Genomic DNA, 16847 nt, shown 5'->3' on the forward strand with positions numbered 1-16847 from the left:
ACAATTGTGTTTACTTTAAGAAAAACAGTGATGGTTCTTTTGTGTATCTACTACTTTATGTTGATGACATGTTAATAGTAGTGAAAGATAAATGAGAGATAAGAAAGACTAAAGCCCAACTAAGTGAAGAATTTGAGATGAAAGATTTTTGACCAGCAAAGAAGATACTTGGTATGGAGATTCTCAAAGATAGAAAAGCAAGTAAATTGTACCTAAGTCAAAAGGGAGACATTGAGAAAGCTCTTTGCAGATTCAATATGCAGAATACTAAGCCTATTAGTACTCCTTTAGCAGCCCATTTCAGACTTTCATCGGTTTTGTCTCCACAATCAGATGATGAGATTAAGTACATGTCACATGTTCCATACTCTAGTGCAGTGGGATCTCTTATGTATGCCATGGTTTGTTCACGTCCAGATTTATCATATGCAATCAGTGCAGTTAGTAGATACACGGTGAATACTGATAAAGAAAATTGGAAAGCAGTTTAGTGGATTTTAGGATACTTATGAGGTACTACTGATGTTTGCTTACAGTTTGGAAGAACTAGAGATGGAGTCATTGGGTATGTTGATGCTAATTTTGCTGGAGACCTTGATAGAAGAAGAGCTCTTGCAGTTTATGTCTTTACAATCGGAGGTTGTGCAATTAGTTGAAAAGCCACTTTGCAAACTGTAGCTGCTTTGTCTACCACTAAAGCTGAGTACATGGCGATTACTAAGGCTTGTAAAGAAGCTATTTGGTTGAAGGGACTCTTTAGTGAACTCAATGAAGACCTTCAAATCAATACAATATTTTGTGACAGTCAGAATGTCATCTTCCTTACAAAAGATCAAATGTTTCATGAGAGAACAAAACACATTGATGTTCGGTATCATTTTGTTCGTGATATTATTGCTCATGGTGATATTGTTGTGAGCAAAATTAGTACTCATGAAAATCTAGCAGAAATGATGACTAAGTCACTTCCTATAACCAAGTTTGAGCATTGCTTAGACTTGATTGGTGTTCATTGTTGAAGTTAAACCCTTAAGGGGTTTTATGGAAGAGGTGGAGAACTTGTTCGTTGAGAGTTCGCGATGAAGAACTTGTTCATTGAAAATTCGTGTCAAGGTGGAGATTGTTAGAATTAAATGACCCAAATCCTTATTTAAATAAAATACAGTGGTAAAATAAAATAAAAGTAAAATCCCTATAGAACTATACTTATTTTATTTTATTTTAAAATAAGGTTTTTTAAACCTTATTAAACTTCATCTATTTGATATTGATTAGAATAAGGTGTTTCAATCTTACTACACTCCTATTAGAATATGGTTTTACAAGCCTATAAATAGACATAGTCTACTCATTTTGTAATCATTCGAATACGACATAGTGAATTTTCTTCTCCTCTGCTCGTGGTTTTTTTCCCAAAAGGGTTTCCACGTAAAAATCTGAGTATTCTTTATTTTTATTTCTCTTTTCTTTGTGATATATTGTCATTACCAACATTCTATTTTTTACAGTATCCAAATCCCCAGGAGGTTTGATGATAAAATTCACTTATCTCCTATAATTTGAAAAATGATTACTTACCCCTTTGAAAAATACTCACATATAGTCATAATTGTATTAAAAAAATATGTTTAAATAATTATAACTAGAATTAATCATTTTAAAGTACAACCAGATTCATAATAAGAACATGTTTAAACTTATATATAAAATTCACATATGGAGGGACATAAACCAAAATAAATATAGACTAAGAACTCATATATGATTTACATAGAGTGAGACTCAAAATGGGATCTTAAAATTCTCAAGGCCTTAACCTTGTAGTTGTAAGTGTTTTTAAAAACCTATTATAAATTATAATCATAATTTATTTTAATAATTTTATCAATTTCTTTTTTATTATAGTTTACTAAATAATGATAATTAATTAATTTTACATAAAAATAATTTAATAAATTTATCCCAAGGTAATATGACTAAATTAAATATAAATTTAAAATATTTAATTTTAATTGAAGTGAAATATATTTTTATGAAAAAACAAATATATTCAGTTCTATAACATTTTTTATATGTAATTATCTTGTAGTTAAAAATAGAAAAATGAATAATCTAAATAGAAAATACATAAATAATAATAAATGGTATAATTGTTTTTTTATTTAAATGCATTTAGTAAATAGATGTTATGTGATGTTCAAACTTGGATTCAGTAGCCATTTTCCTCCTTTTTAAGGCTAAACAACTGTATAACGGGACCTGGAGATTCTATTAATTTATGATCAACAATTGACTTTGACTCGTTTAGTTCCCCATCCGCGTATGCCTCAAGCAATGAATCATCTTTATGAATTTTTAATGCTGAACCTAATCACTTTCTTATTTCTATGTAACATAAACAATTTTAATATTACAAGTTCTTCAACATTTTCAGAAAAAATTATATCCTGGTCAACTCAATTAGTCGGACAATTTTTCCAATCCATCAGCATTTATTTCTATAATATAAACCCTGTAAATCATTAAGTCTAATAAGCTTTCAAGAAGAGGAAGCAGCAGCGCAATGGAGTCTTCATGGCAGTTTTTATTCATTTCTTTCACTATTTCCTTCCTTCTTACTCTTGCCGTTGCACAAGAAGAGCCTCTAGACTATTCCTGTATGGAAACCGGTGGCAATTTCACCATAAACAGCACTTACGAGACCAACCTCAATCGTCTCATATCGTCTTTCTCTGCAAACACAGCAAATGATTATGGATTTTACAATCTATCTTCCGGGGAGGGTTCCAGTAGAGTTAACTCGATTGCACTTTGCAGAGGAGATGTGGGATCAGGCGATTGCCTTGGCTGCATCAACAACGCAACGACCGAGCTGAGAAGTCTTTGTCCCGACCAGAGGGAAGCAATTATCTGGTATGACAATTGCATGTTTCGTTACACAAATCGATCCATCTTTGGCGTTGTCGAAGACGACCCTTTGCTCTACATGTGGAATGATAATAATGTGACCGATGTGGATGCTTTTAATCAGTCCTTGAGTACCTTGTTGGATAGCCTCATCAATAGTGCTTCATCCGGGACTTCCCTTCGCAAGTTTGCGACAGGAAGTGCCCAAGTCACACCTTTTCAAACAGTTTATGCACTTGTTCAATGCACTCCTGATTTATCCCAGGCTGAATGCACTTCTTGCTTGTCCGCTGCCATCGAATTTATCCCCGAATGTTGTGACAGAAAACAAGGTGGCAGAGTACTCGAGCCTAGCTGTAACTTTAGGTTCGAGATTGAACGCTTCTATAATCTTACGACTGCTGATACACCATTGACATCGACACCACCACCAACAACATCCCCGCCATCGAACAACACCAAAAATACAACAGGTACCTTATTTTTCAAGTCAACGGTTTTTAGGAATTTCTCCATCTTGTATGAAACGGATGTGAAAATTTTTGCAGGAAAAAAGAGTAATTCGTCTCGAACTATTATCATCGCATCTTTCTCAGCTGTTGCTTTCGCGGTACTTGTAGTCTGTAGCTGCATCTTCATCTTTTTAAGGGTGAGGAAGTCAAAGGTGAAAGGTGAAAGTAAGTGAAAACGATTTTTATTGATCAACTTTTACTTTCTTTTATTCCCTTTTAGAACCAAATTGAATCAATTTTAGCTCATAGAATTGTTACACCTGTGAAGAAGGTGGTGAAGCAGCTGAAGCAGTGGATGAAATAAAAAATGCAGAGGCTTTGCAATATGATTTCAGCACCATTAGTGCTGCAACAAACCACTTTTCTAATTCAAATAAGCTTGGACAAGGTGGATTTGGTGCAGTTTATAAGGTAAGACAAAGGGGATCGGTCCCTATGAGATAAAACTTGTACATATATAATTCATTTTAGTGTCTTCTCAGGGAAAACTTGCCGGTGGCGAATTAATAGCAGTGAAAAGGCTGTCGACTGATTCCGGACAAGGAGATCTAGAATTCAAAAACGAGGTTCTGTTAGTGGCCAAGCTTCAGCATAGGAACTTGGTTAGGCTTCAAGGTTTCTGCCTGGAACGAAACGAAAGGCTTCTCATCTATGAGTTTGTGCCTAATGCTAGCCTGGATCAGTTTTTATTTGGTATGAAGTATGATATCATCAGTGTATTATACAATAAGTACTATAAATGAAACTATCAACCTGATGTATACATTTACGATGATGCAGATCCGGTTAAGCGTGCATATTTGGATTGGGAAAAACGATACAAAATCATCGGAGGCATTGCTCGTGGGCTCCTCTACCTTCACGAAGATTCACGACTCAGAATTATTCATCGTGATCTCAAAGCCAGCAATATACTATTAGATGCAGAGATGAATCCTAAAATTGCAGATTTCGGGATGGCAAGATTGTGTGCATTTGATCAAACTCACGGTGCTACTAGCAAAATTGTGGGAACATAGTAAGTACTGGAAATCGTGTAAAATCGTTAAATCACATTTACTTTTATTTCATTCACAAGGAAAACTAATGTTTCTGATATTGAATTGTAGCGGATACATGGCACCGGAATACGCAATGCATGGTCAGTTTTCAGTTAAATCAGATGTTTTTAGTTTTGGCGTACTGGTTTTGGAGGTTTTAAGTGGTCAAAAGAACAGTTCGTTTCATAAAGGAGATAATGTAGATGATCTTCTGAGCTATGTAAGTATCAATATCATTTGTGTTTATGAGATTGTGATAAGAAAATTTATTCAAAGCATTCAAATCGTGACAGGCATGGAGGAATTGGAAAGATGGGACAGCAAATGAGCTTGTGGATTCAACACTGAAAGACAGTTCAACGACCGAGGTGATGAGATGCTTACACATTGGGCTGCTTTGCGTTCAAGAAAATGTAGCTGAGAGACCAAACATGGCTTCGGTTGCGTTGATGCTTACAAGCTACTCTGTGACACTTCCATTACCTTCACAACCTGCATTTTTTATGCACAGTAACACTCAATCAGAGGTAGAGATGTTGTGGTCGGAAGACTTGAATTCGGGGGCGACAAAATACAGTCAATCCAGAAAGGAAACTGCGGTAGTTTCTGAAAATGAGGTCACAATTACCGAACTCCATCCAAGGTAGCAAGCACCTGATCATATTTGTCATTTTTAGTACAATGGAGGGACTACTCCCATCCAATCATAAGTATTTTAACTACTGTTAGTCAACTATTTATATTAGTTTTTATAATGAGCTGATACCATCTTATTTGAATTAATAAACAGGAGTACACTATTTATAAGGCTTTAGTGTCACGGATCTATACTTAAAATAAATTATATTATTTGAAAATAATTTATTTTTATTTAAAAAATATAAAATAGACATATTTTTATATTTTTATATTTTTTAATTTATTTTATGCACAATTTATTAACATTTGTGTTCTACTAGTTTTGATAATTCATATATTATAAAATATAGGACACAAATTAAAAAAAAGACACTTATTCCACTGAAATAATTACCCATTATACAACATAAATTCAATGAAAAAATAATCAAAATTGTTAAAATCTACATAAAATTATTTATTAACATACCAAAACTTTTATAATATATATTAAATATGACTAGACAATTGAGAGTTGTTCATGTTATTATATTTGTGTTATTTTTTACGCTCAAAATATTATAAATATAATTTTTGACGTGTTAATAATTTATTTTATATAGATTTGAACGTGTTTTCGTTCGCATATAATACTTCTGTTGCTTTTTATATTCTACTATGTTTTTGTATAGACTATCATTCCTATATTAATTTATAAGTTTGTGTAATGTTGTGTTTAAATATCCATCTTATATTGATGTTCACCGCTGACTAAAGTAAAAGTATCTATCCATTAATAGTATAGCTGCGGTGAGTAAAGATATGGTTCTCACGAAGACTAAAAGTAATAATAATTGCTGTCTTTCTATTATTTAATCGATACATTCGGATGATTGATTGAAAACTAAAATTAACTAATTTAATTAACTAACGAACACGGTAAAAAAAATTCAAGAAAATAATCGTTTAACAACCAAGAATCGAAACAGTACTTAGAAAAAAATTTAACCTAGACTTCATCCGTCACTATTAATCTAAATTACAATTTATTCATTTAGTATCTTGATTTGTAGAAATCTTACAATTATGCTAATATCTCTTTCACAAGTAAGAGCAACTGACTCTAGGTTGATTAATTGAAATTTCTTTCTAATTAAAACCCCTATTATCGCATTAACTCGATCTATGAATTCTTCTATTAGATTTGACTCTAATCCGGTACATTTATGTCATCCTATTTCTAGGATTGCATGCAACTCCGCTCAATTACGCAAGATCTACTCCTAAACAGGGCATATTCCTTCTCTAATTTAAGCACATCAAACATTGATCAATAATCTAGAAATATCAAAGCAAGAATTAAGTACACATAATTGAGAACAATATCTAAGTATTTATTGCGTAAAATAAAAATCAAAAGACATAATTTATCATAGGGTTCATCTTCCTAGGTATTTAGAAAATTAGTTCATATTAGCAAATAAAAACATTCGCAATATAGTATAACCATAAGAAATAAAGAAACTCATAATAATCTTCAAATAAATAAAAAAAATGAATCTTCCATCTTTATAGAAATCTACTTCAAAATCCACTTCAATGGTGTTTTTCGAGTTGCTTTCTTAGGTATTTTATGATGACTCTCTCCTATATTCTTATTTTGTCATATATATGTCTTAGAATGCCTGAAAAACCTAAAAATTGAGTTTTCTCGCTAGTTTAGAGTGCAAATCACGAAATTGACATGTCCTACCACATTGTCGTGTGGCAGCCCATGTGGCTCACACGACTGTGTGGAAAGGGTTAGTCCGTGTGGCTCCTATAACTCACTTTGATTTTTCGGTTTTCACTCATTTTTCGCTCTTTTTGCTCCAAAATGCTCTCCTAAGTATAAAAATATGAATTTAAAGAATTAGGTGCATAAACTTCACCATTAACATCAAATAAACACTCAAAAACACATTAAGAATGAGATTAAAACATGTTACGTTTAGCACCTATCAAATATCCCCACACTTAAGCGTTTACTTGTCCTCAAGCAAAATTCTCAACCCACAATCAAGTTAATTTTTCCCAATTTATTATTTTCACCGATAATGTCTTGGGATAATCTACAGATAATCATGTATTGGAAAGTCACACTAAAATGACACTAGACAACACAAGCAATCCAAGTAGAGAATTTTAAGCTTTAAAAACATTAGGCCTCTCCCTTATCTCAATAATTACCTGAAATTCAAACTCAATAAGAAATATCATCCTCGTTAAAGATCCACTCAAAGCACTGAAAGTGTTTAAGGTTCAAGTAATGTGCACTCAATAGTCAAATTAAAAATGTTATTACCATATGATTGCTTGAAAATCAAATCTCCACCACTATAAAATGGGATGACACATCAATTAAGAGGTCTTTAAAATGTTGTAATGGGGCTTAGGTTAAGGATATGGAAAAAGTCAGAAAAATTGGTTACAATTGGGAGTCGAGTTGATAAGTTGTCAAACTAGAAAAAATCAGTTGTTGAATTAAAAGAATTCACATCAACAAGAAATAAATAATCAAATTGAGTTTTTCAACAAAATATGAAGCTAACGATTCAAGCTCAATTTTTTTAAGAACAAAGTAAAATTCATCAATACAAATAATGAAACATAGTTAGGCAACTAACCAAATCAAATCTCAACAGAAAGGGAGATAATAAAAAAGATAATTTACAACATAGATATAGGTTACGGGTTAACATTAACGGGTTATAGAAAAAATGTGTTAGGATCAACGGCGTTTACTAAGGGATAATACAACAAGATGATTAAAGGTTAGGTGGGCTAAGTCGTAAGTGCCTCTATCATCTCAGCATATCGAATCAATAAAGTAATACTGACATGTATAACCAAATCAAGTTCTAAAATAACAAATCAAGTCAACATACTCATAACCAAAAATCAAATAAGCAAGAAAAAATAAATATGCTTTATAGGCTCAAAAGCTCACAAAAAAATTATGGTTTTGATGTTAGACTTACAAATTTAAAGTTTCAAAATAATATTTCAATTCAGGAAGACAACCTAAAATAATAATTTCTACAAAATAGCTTATCATGCTTGACTTTCTCGTGTCTTAAAGTATAAATCACAAAATTTACAAAAATCCATAATTTATTTCAAAATAGAATCAATACAAACTCCAAATTAAAAGAAATTACTTCAATGGTAGCTGTGAAAAAATTACTTAAATAGAAAAAATAATTCATGGAATTTATCGCATAAAAATATAAATGACCTCTCCACACTTAAGATGTACATTTTCCTCAATGTACAAACATATATAATTATAGAATAAGCACAAAATTATAAGGAGAAAGAACTGAAATTGCCTTGAATTTAGATGAATCCGCCAGAATAGTGCAATCCAAAATCGTAAGCTAGTCTAAATGAAGTACATTTTTCCGAGCAAACTATTAAGAAAATAGACAAGAATAAATAAGATAAGGAAATTACAAACTAGAAAAAACAACCAACACAATAGTAAAAATAAAAGTGCATAATAAATTAAACACAAAACATATAAGCCTGAAAAATAAAATAAGAACAACTAACAAAAAGAAGTACAACTGAAAAAATAAAAATAAAAATACTAAAATAGAAAATTAAAGAGAATCAGTGATCGGCATCGTGCGAGGTGTCAGGATTGCGAGGCACATGATCGGGTGGAAAAATATGGAAATGCTAGCATATCCACTTGATAATACTAGAAAGAACATATGTTTTTTCCCTACTTATTGGTTAATCTATCCCCATTGAATTATCTTTGGCACATATTTTAGCATTTTCAGTTCAGTAAATTGCATTTTTATAGCTCAGTTGATCTTAGCCTATTTATCCTTAATTTTTTCATGTTTTGGTACCGATGTCGATGCATGAGTATTCCCAGATTGAACCCAGAATTGTCGTCGCACATGACAGTTGTCCGGATAAGAACAAAAATAATTGAGCTGTTTAGTCTGGTATAACCAACTTGTATGTACAGAAGTAGTATGATTCTAATGAAAGGACAAATGTGCTATTTGGAAGAATATAAATATTCACGTGAAAAGGAAAAAAATGGAAGGCTTTTTTGGGGGTATTATCTTCTTAAACCTATCTTTTGAAGCTTTTCGGCTATGGCGGTTTAAGTCTTCTACGGGTGAACCAACGTGAAAGGGACACAGATTAGCTCCTGACGAGGAGCCCTAAATGATATACAAGAGGGAATGAAGAGATTCAAGTCGAGATTGTCTAGAAATAATATTCTCCTCTTGTTTCTTTTATATTTCTTTTCTAAACGATGGTGATTACTTTCTATTTTATGTTTGTACAAAAGTACACATGATTTCTGGGTTAAATGTTATTTTATTCAATCTTGCTTCTACTATTTAATCTTTGGGTTTGAATGTTTTTAGCATGGAAGTGTTATTGCGGTCACTGACACTGGAAAGCGCAGCGATAGTTCAAGCTAACAAGCATGACAACAGAAGTTGCTTGAGAATTAGAGGAATTTAATCCACTTGTTCTTAATAGTGTTCCATTGCCATCATCAGAAGGTATGGTTAATGTGCATGTTTAAGTCTTAGATTAAATATAGAATTTAAGCTTGCTAAGATATTCATTGCAATTTAATGCATCGACAATCACATATCCTTTTATACCTTGTGAGCACTTAGTATCATGTTGAATATTCACGTTGGGGATCCCAGTTTATCTTTTTCATATTTTATCTTATTGTTTTCAAGTTATTACTTCGACAATTACTCTTACAATTTATCTCATTTCTATCTATTTATTGCACTAACATTGATAGACAAAAAGACAACCATCCTCGTGGGATCAATATCCGACAAACTCAATCTGTCTACTATACTTGCATCTGTAGTGTACATTGCATATTATTGTTGTGACATTAAACTGTCGATAAACACTTTGTGTCGTTACCTGGGATGGTGTTTGTTTGATATTTATTTTTGTTTTTTCATTTTGTTTTGTATATAATATTTAGTTGCCGCTAACTTGTTTTCTTTTTTTTTCTCTATTTTTACTTTTTATTTTAGGTGTTTGATGACTTGAAGCAATTCGGAGTTTATTGTCGATCTTGATCTAGAAATTGAAAGAATCGTTCGGAAGAGACTTCAAGAACAATAGAATATGGCTTTACCAAGAAACAATGAAGTCATACCCCAAGTGTAGCACCAAAATGCTAATAACCCACCATTGTCGCAAGACGCTCAAATACAAAACAAGGCTATACGAGACTTTATAGTACCTGTCTTGGATGACTTACAATCGGGAGTTGATAGGCCATTAATCCAAGTAGGGAATTTTGAACTGAAGCCAGTAATGTTTCAAATGTTGAATTCTAATGGGCAATATGACGGACTGCCACATGAAGATGCACGGGAATATTTTAAATAATTGTTATTGATTTGTGCTTCCTTTAGTCAACAAGGCATTCCTGATGACTCTTTGAAGATGCAATTATTTCCTTATTCCTTGTAGGAAGAGCTCGTACTTGGTTCCTTGGGCTACCTGCTGGATCAATTACTTCTTGGAATGCACTAGCAACATAGTTTGTTTTGCGTTTTAACCCGCAGACATTGAATGCTCGTCTCCGAAATGATATTACATCTTATCATCAGCTGGATGATGAGAATCTTCACACTACATAGGAACGTTATAAATTTTTACTTCGACGTTGCCCCATACCGGGTTTACATATGAATCGAGAAATTGAGTTTGCCATTGATCTTTTATCTGGTACAACTCCAGTGTCCATCGCTTCTTATCGAATGGCCTAGAAAAAGCTTACGGGGTTAAAGACTCAGCTTCAAGAGTTTCTAAATCATGGAGTCATTTGTCCTAGTGTGTCTTCGTAGGGGGCACCGATTTTGTTTGTAAAGAAAAATGACAACACCATGATAATGTGCATTGATTACCGACAGTTGAATAAGTTAACTTTGAAGAATAAGCACCCACTTCTGAGGATTGACGATATATTTGATCAGTTCTGTGGGGCTTCAGTATTCTCAAAGATAGATCTCCATTTTGGGTATCATTAGTTGAGGGTTAAGGAAGCTGATATTCATAAGACGACTTTTAGGACTCGTTATGGGCACTACGAGTTCCTAGTCATGCCCTTTGGTTTAACGAATGCTCTGACTGTATTCATGGACCTGATGAACTGGATTTTCCAACTGTATTTAGATCAGTTCATCGTAGTCTTCATCGACAACATTCTGGTATACTCTAAGACTGAGGATGATCATGATGAGCATCTTAAAGTAATTATTTAAATACTTCAGGAAAAACAGCTCTACGCTAAGTTGAGCAAGTGTAAATTCTAGTCGAGGGAAGTAAATTTCTGGGGCATGTGGTTTTTGCTGAGGGGATTCGAGTTGATCCTAAAAAGATTAAGGCTGCACTTGATTGGAAACAGCCTAAAAATATTTCTGAGATCCGTAGTTTTTTGGGTCATGGGAACTACTACTATAGGTTTGCCGAGGGGTTCTCGTTAAATGCAGTTCTTCTAACTAAGCTTTTGTGTAAGAATGCTCATTTTTTTTGGACTGATGAGCAACAATTTAGCTTTGAGAAGCTCAAGTCTATTTTAACTCAGGCTCTTGTTCTGATAAAGCCTGAATTTGGTAAGGAGTTTGTGGTGTAGAGTGATACTTCACATTTAGATTTGGGATGTGTTCTGATGCAATATGGTAAGGTTGTAGCTTATACGTCTCGACAACTTAAGTCACACGAGGGAAATTATCCAACGTATGATCTCGAGTTGCCAGCCGTGGTTTTTACCTTAAAAATTTGGAGGCATTATCTGTATGGTGAGAAGTGCATCACCTACACTGATCATAATAACCTTAAGTACCTCCTTACTCAAAAGGATTTGAATCTTACGTAACGTAGATGGATTGAGGTACTTAAGGACTATAATTGTATGATAGAGTATCATCTTGGTAAGGCCAATGTGGTGGCCAATGCTTTCAGTCGTATAGTAATGTCTGATTTGAGGGCGATGTTTGCTTGTCTAAGTCTGTTTGAAGATGAGAGTCTGTTAGCTGAGCTACAAGTTAAGCCGACTTGGATTGATCAGATTTAGAAAAAGTAGTTTAGGGATGATTCTCTGGTTCTGTGTTTCTGTCAGGTTGAGAATGGCGACAGGTCTGATTTTAGATTGAATAATGATGGGGTTTTATGTTTTTGAGGACGAGTTTGTATACTGAATGACTCTAGTTTGAGACAACTGATTTTGGGGGAAGCGCATTGTAGCCCTTATGTTATGCATCCCAATGGAAATAAGATGTATTGAGATCTTCATGAACTATACTGGTGGCCAGGGTTGAAACCAGAGGTAACATAATTCATTTCTCGTTGTTTGACGTGTCAGCAAGTTAAGGCTAACCACCAGTTGCCTTCAGGTTTGCTCCAACTTGTTAAGTTTCCCTTATGGAAATGGGAACGTGTAACGATGGATTCGTTAATGGGTTTCCTTTAACACCTACTAAGAAGGATTTCGTGTGGGTCATTATGGATTGGTTGACCAAATTTGCCCACTTTATTCTGATTTGGACTGATTATTCTCTGCAAAAGTTGGCCAAGCTTTACATTTCTGAGATTGTGAGACTTCACGGGGTTCTGGTTTCGATAATTTCTAACAGGGATACTCGCTTCACTTTTCGATTTTGAAAAAAGCTTTGTAAGGCTTTGGGTTCGAGATTGGACTTCAATATTGCATTTCATCCTCATACCAATGGTCAATCTGAGAGGGTGATTCAGTTACTAGAGGATGTGCTTCAGATTTGTGTGATTGATTTTTAAGGGTGTTGGGAGGATTTTTTGCCTTTAGCTGAGTTCGCCTACAATAATAGTTTCTAGTCTAGTCAGATGGCATCTTATGAGGCTCTATACAGTTGTAAGTGCCATACTCCGCTGTGTTGAACTAAGCTGGGTGAAAGACGGGTTTTAAGTCCTGATTTGGTTTTCAAGACTGAAGATAGTCAGATTAATTCAGGATAGTCTTAAGGCTACCTTTGATAAATAGAAATCCTATGCAGATCTAAAAAGAAGGGATATTGAGTACTCTATGGGTGGCTTCATTTTCCTTAAGGTGTCTCTGTGGAAGAAAGTTTTTCGGTTTGGACGTAAGGGCAAGTTGAGCCATATGTTCATTAGGCCATATTAGATTTTGAAGCGTATGGGACTGATCGCTTATTAATTAGAGCTGCCTACTGAGTTAGACCGTATCCATAATGTGTCTCATGTCCCGATATTGAGTCGGTATCAGTCTGACCCATCTCACGTTGTTTCTGTTGAGGAGATCGATGTTAGACTGGATTTAACATTTGAGGAGGAGCCGATTCAAATTTTGGATTGAGATGTAAAGGTTCTGAGGATGAAGTCTGTTCCATTAATTAAGGTTCTATTACAGAATCATGGCACTGAGGAAGCTACATGGGAGCCTGAGGACTCGATGCATCTGCAGTATCCTTATCTATTCGGATCAGGTAAATTTTAAGGATGAAATTTCTTTTAGGGGTAGAGTTGTAACACCCTAACTAATTTAATTTTGTTTCTGTGAATTTTATCATGAATGAGTATCTGCTTTAGTAGCTAAGTGTTTTGATTGTGCGTTTGAGGTCTTGGGTTCAAATCCCACTTTTGGAAAATTTTGTTATTTTTTTATCCTAGCCTTATCCCTATTATGGTGGGCTTATGTTATATTTTTGGTAAACTCATATCAGAATGAGCTTGTTGGTTTGAGTGTAAGATGTTAGCTTGCCTTAAGGTTTCGTGTTCTAATCCCTGTATGAGCATGAATGTTAATTTTTTGCTTCGATTGTGTGATAAAGATTCGGTGGAATTGAAACTCTTTGTTAGTTGGGTTGTTAGTGGGTTAGTGGGGAGTTGATAGTTAGTAGGAGTGTAATTCAAATTAAATATTTTTTAATTTTAATTTATCTTGTTTTTTCCTTTATCCGAAGTTCCCCTTATTCTGATGTTTTTCTTCCTTCCTTTTCTGTGCTCTATCGATTTTCTTTCTTTTCCCCTTTGAGTCTGCCATAATTCTTTGATCATATTGCTTTACTTCGTAATCATGGTTCCTTTGTTTGGTTCGGTAAGTGGTAAGTGACTCATTGTATCCTATTTTCACTTTTGTTCTCTATTAATTAATTGTGGAGTTTCTTTTGAAAAGACATAATGGTGTGTAGTTAGGAGTTTTGATCATTATGAATTTTCTTTCGTAAGAGAAGGCAGTGAACCTGTGAATTTTGCTTCAACAACCTAAACCGTGGTAGTAGCTGTTTTTATCATCAGTAAGTTTGTGTACGCTATTCGATTTTACGTTGTTGAATTCATAAATTGGTTGCTAATTAGTCGTGGGAATGTTGTTTCTAGGGTTTGGTGGTCTCGAGATAATTTTTTCTTCAAAAACACGAGAAAACGAGGTTCGACGAAAAGCCAAAAAAGTGGCTTGTCGACACCACACAGGCGTTACCCGACTGTGTGCGACACACGACCGTGTGATGGGTGAGTGTGTGGCCATGTGGGTCACACGACCTAGGCCGATTTAGGTGTATAAGCCGTGGGCCAGGCCGTGTGTGTCACATGGTTTAGGGCCAATTTGGTAGTGTGGGCCCACACGAGCATGAGGGTCCAAAATTTTAAAAATTTCCCTAGGGTCACACACGTCATTCTAATTGACAGTGGGTCTTTCGTAGGGTTGGTAAGGGGAAAACAAACTCTAATGCATGAGATATGTTATTTTGATAGACCAATTTGAGTATTAAGAAATTGATATGTATGATTTGACTGCTTTGTAATAACATGTATGATATCTGTATATGAGTAAGCGGGACATGATAATTCTGTTATATCTGTATATATGTATTCTGTATCTGTATATGGGATGGGATTTGTATATGTGGAGGAAATGTTATGTGAGGCGAGATTTTGCCAATATACTAGCAACTTGGCTGCATACTATTCTGATAAGTGCTGTAAAGACAGTAAATGGTGTGTAGGGATGGATGAGTGTTTTATACCCCACATGGTGTGTTGGGATGGTCAAAGATGGTGTGTAGATAATGGGGGTAGGACTTTGCATATCTGTATGTATCTGATAATCTAATTATGATATTATCTGATGTTGTTAAGGACTTATGCCTGTATCTAATCTATTATATGATAAATCTAAGTATATGTGTATACGTGTCTCTATTAAGTTACACGCTAAGTTTTTGAAAATTCACATCAGTTTGTCTGTTCTGTTCAGGTAATCCTCAGACATAGGCGGGTCGAGGTGACGGAGACTCAGCTGTGACCACTAATCTAGAAACTATCTTTTAATTATCGGTTTTACTTTAATATCTGGTTTTCCTCAAGAGTTTTGTAATTTTGGGACTCTCTGGACTTTTTCATTTATTTTGGTTTTTGTTGTTGACGTGGTTTTGACTATGTTTTCTACGAGACACAAACAACAATTTCTTTCATAAATAACTATTCCACGCGAACAAACGTTTTGGAAAATAGAAACTTGGTTTTTGACGTATAATGATACTTAAGATTTCCACTGCGAATTAAGTTTTTCTAAAAGAACAAACCATCGACGGTTTTAATAATGGGTATGTTAAATAGATATGTTTTATAAAATATGGACTCCTTTCTAGCAACATACTAAACAAGGTTTTTAACATGTTAAGATTGTTTTCAAATCCCTTTTTCGTAACATTCCCAGATTCAGCCATAACATCTAAGTCGAGTTTGGGGTGTTACACTATTTCTCAAATTTTCATTTTTTTCTCAAAATTTCTTATTTGTCTCAATTGGATCTCTGATTGTTTCTAAAGTATTTTAAGGCCCAAGAAAGCTCGTTTTTAGACCAAAATAAGTATGTTCATTATAAATGGAATTTTGTTATTGATAATTAAATTTAAGGTTGATTATTGTTTGGATTTAGTGTTAAATGTTCTGTTTTGTTTAGTAACGCTTCATAACCCTTATCTGTCAACAGAGTCGAGTTTAGGGTGTTACATTCATGTCCAATATAACAAAATCAATAGGGAATATAAATTTATAGACTTTAACAAGTACATCTTCAATAATGCCCCTAGGATATCTATTGATCTGTCAACTAATTGAATATTCATCCTAGTGGGTTTCGGTTCCCTGGGACCAAGTTGTTTAAATATTTTTTAAGGCATAGCATTTATACTAGCCCTAAATCACCCAAAACTTTTTCAACATTTGAACTACTAATAAGACAAGGAATAATAAATCTTTCTGGATCTTTAAGCTTGTTGGGCAGTTTGTTTTGGAGAATGACCGAGCAATCCTCATTGAGCTCCACAGTTGACTAGTCGTCTAACTTCCTTTTATTTGTTAACAACTCCTTTAAAAATTTTGCATACTTTGGCATCTATGAAAAGACTTCAACAAAAGGTAAGTTAATATACAATTTTTTTAATAGTTCAAGAAATTTACCATATTATTTTTTATGCACTGTTGCTGTAAAAGCTAGACATTTGGCACCATAATACATAGGTTCCTATTACATGCAATACACCAAAACTGAGAAATTAAGTCTACCAAGATTCCCGGATAGTGTGATTTCTAGCGTTGATCAGATCTTTTTAGCCTTCAAAATGTGGTCTACAAAATAACAAATTTAAAGGTAAGCTTAGTAAGTTTGTTAGAAATTCATAACCATTCCAATCCAACATAGAATTAATCAACTTTA

The 16847-nt window shown here is 34.0% G+C and overlaps 1 protein-coding gene across 2 annotated transcripts; it reads left to right on the forward strand.

Moving 5' to 3' along the window:
* Positions 1-2422: 2422 nt before the first annotated feature.
* LOC107929835 (putative receptor-like protein kinase At4g00960) lies at positions 2423-5266 on the forward strand. Of its 2 annotated transcripts, XM_041095869.1 has the most exons (7): positions 2423-3380; positions 3456-3584; positions 3688-3830; positions 3902-4112; positions 4200-4437; positions 4529-4679; positions 4753-5266. In XM_041095869.1, exons 1-7 carry the CDS (start codon positions 2564-2566, stop codon positions 5104-5106), a joined length of 2043 nt encoding a protein of 680 aa, XP_040951803.1. In that variant the 5' UTR covers positions 2423-2563; the 3' UTR covers positions 5107-5266. The 2 variants fall into 2 exon arrangements, with proteins under 2 accessions (XP_040951803.1, XP_040951804.1); XM_041095870.1 differs by lacking the exons at positions 2423-3380; positions 3456-3584; positions 3688-3830; positions 3902-4112 and having other exon boundaries at positions 4329-4437; positions 4532-4679.
* Positions 5267-16847: the final 11581 nt, after the last annotated feature.

Source organism: Gossypium hirsutum, chromosome D06 (genome assembly GCF_007990345.1).
Source record: "Gossypium hirsutum isolate 1008001.06 chromosome D06, Gossypium_hirsutum_v2.1, whole genome shotgun sequence".
Classification (NCBI taxonomy): domain Eukaryota; kingdom Viridiplantae; phylum Streptophyta; class Magnoliopsida; order Malvales; family Malvaceae; genus Gossypium; species Gossypium hirsutum.

Excerpts from the sequence above, each read along its gene's own strand:
- LOC107929835 (XM_041095869.1), top strand. The coding sequence starts at position 2,564 with ATGGAGTCTTCATGGCAGTTTTTATTCATTTCTTTCACTATTTCCTTC. Across the intron at positions 3,585-3,687 it reads GTCAAAGGTGAAAGGTGAAA|AAGGTGGTGAAGCAGCTGAA; the intron begins GTAAGTGAAAAC and ends ACACCTGTGAAG. Across the intron at positions 4,113-4,199 it reads CCTGGATCAGTTTTTATTTG|ATCCGGTTAAGCGTGCATAT; the intron begins GTATGAAGTATG and ends ACGATGATGCAG.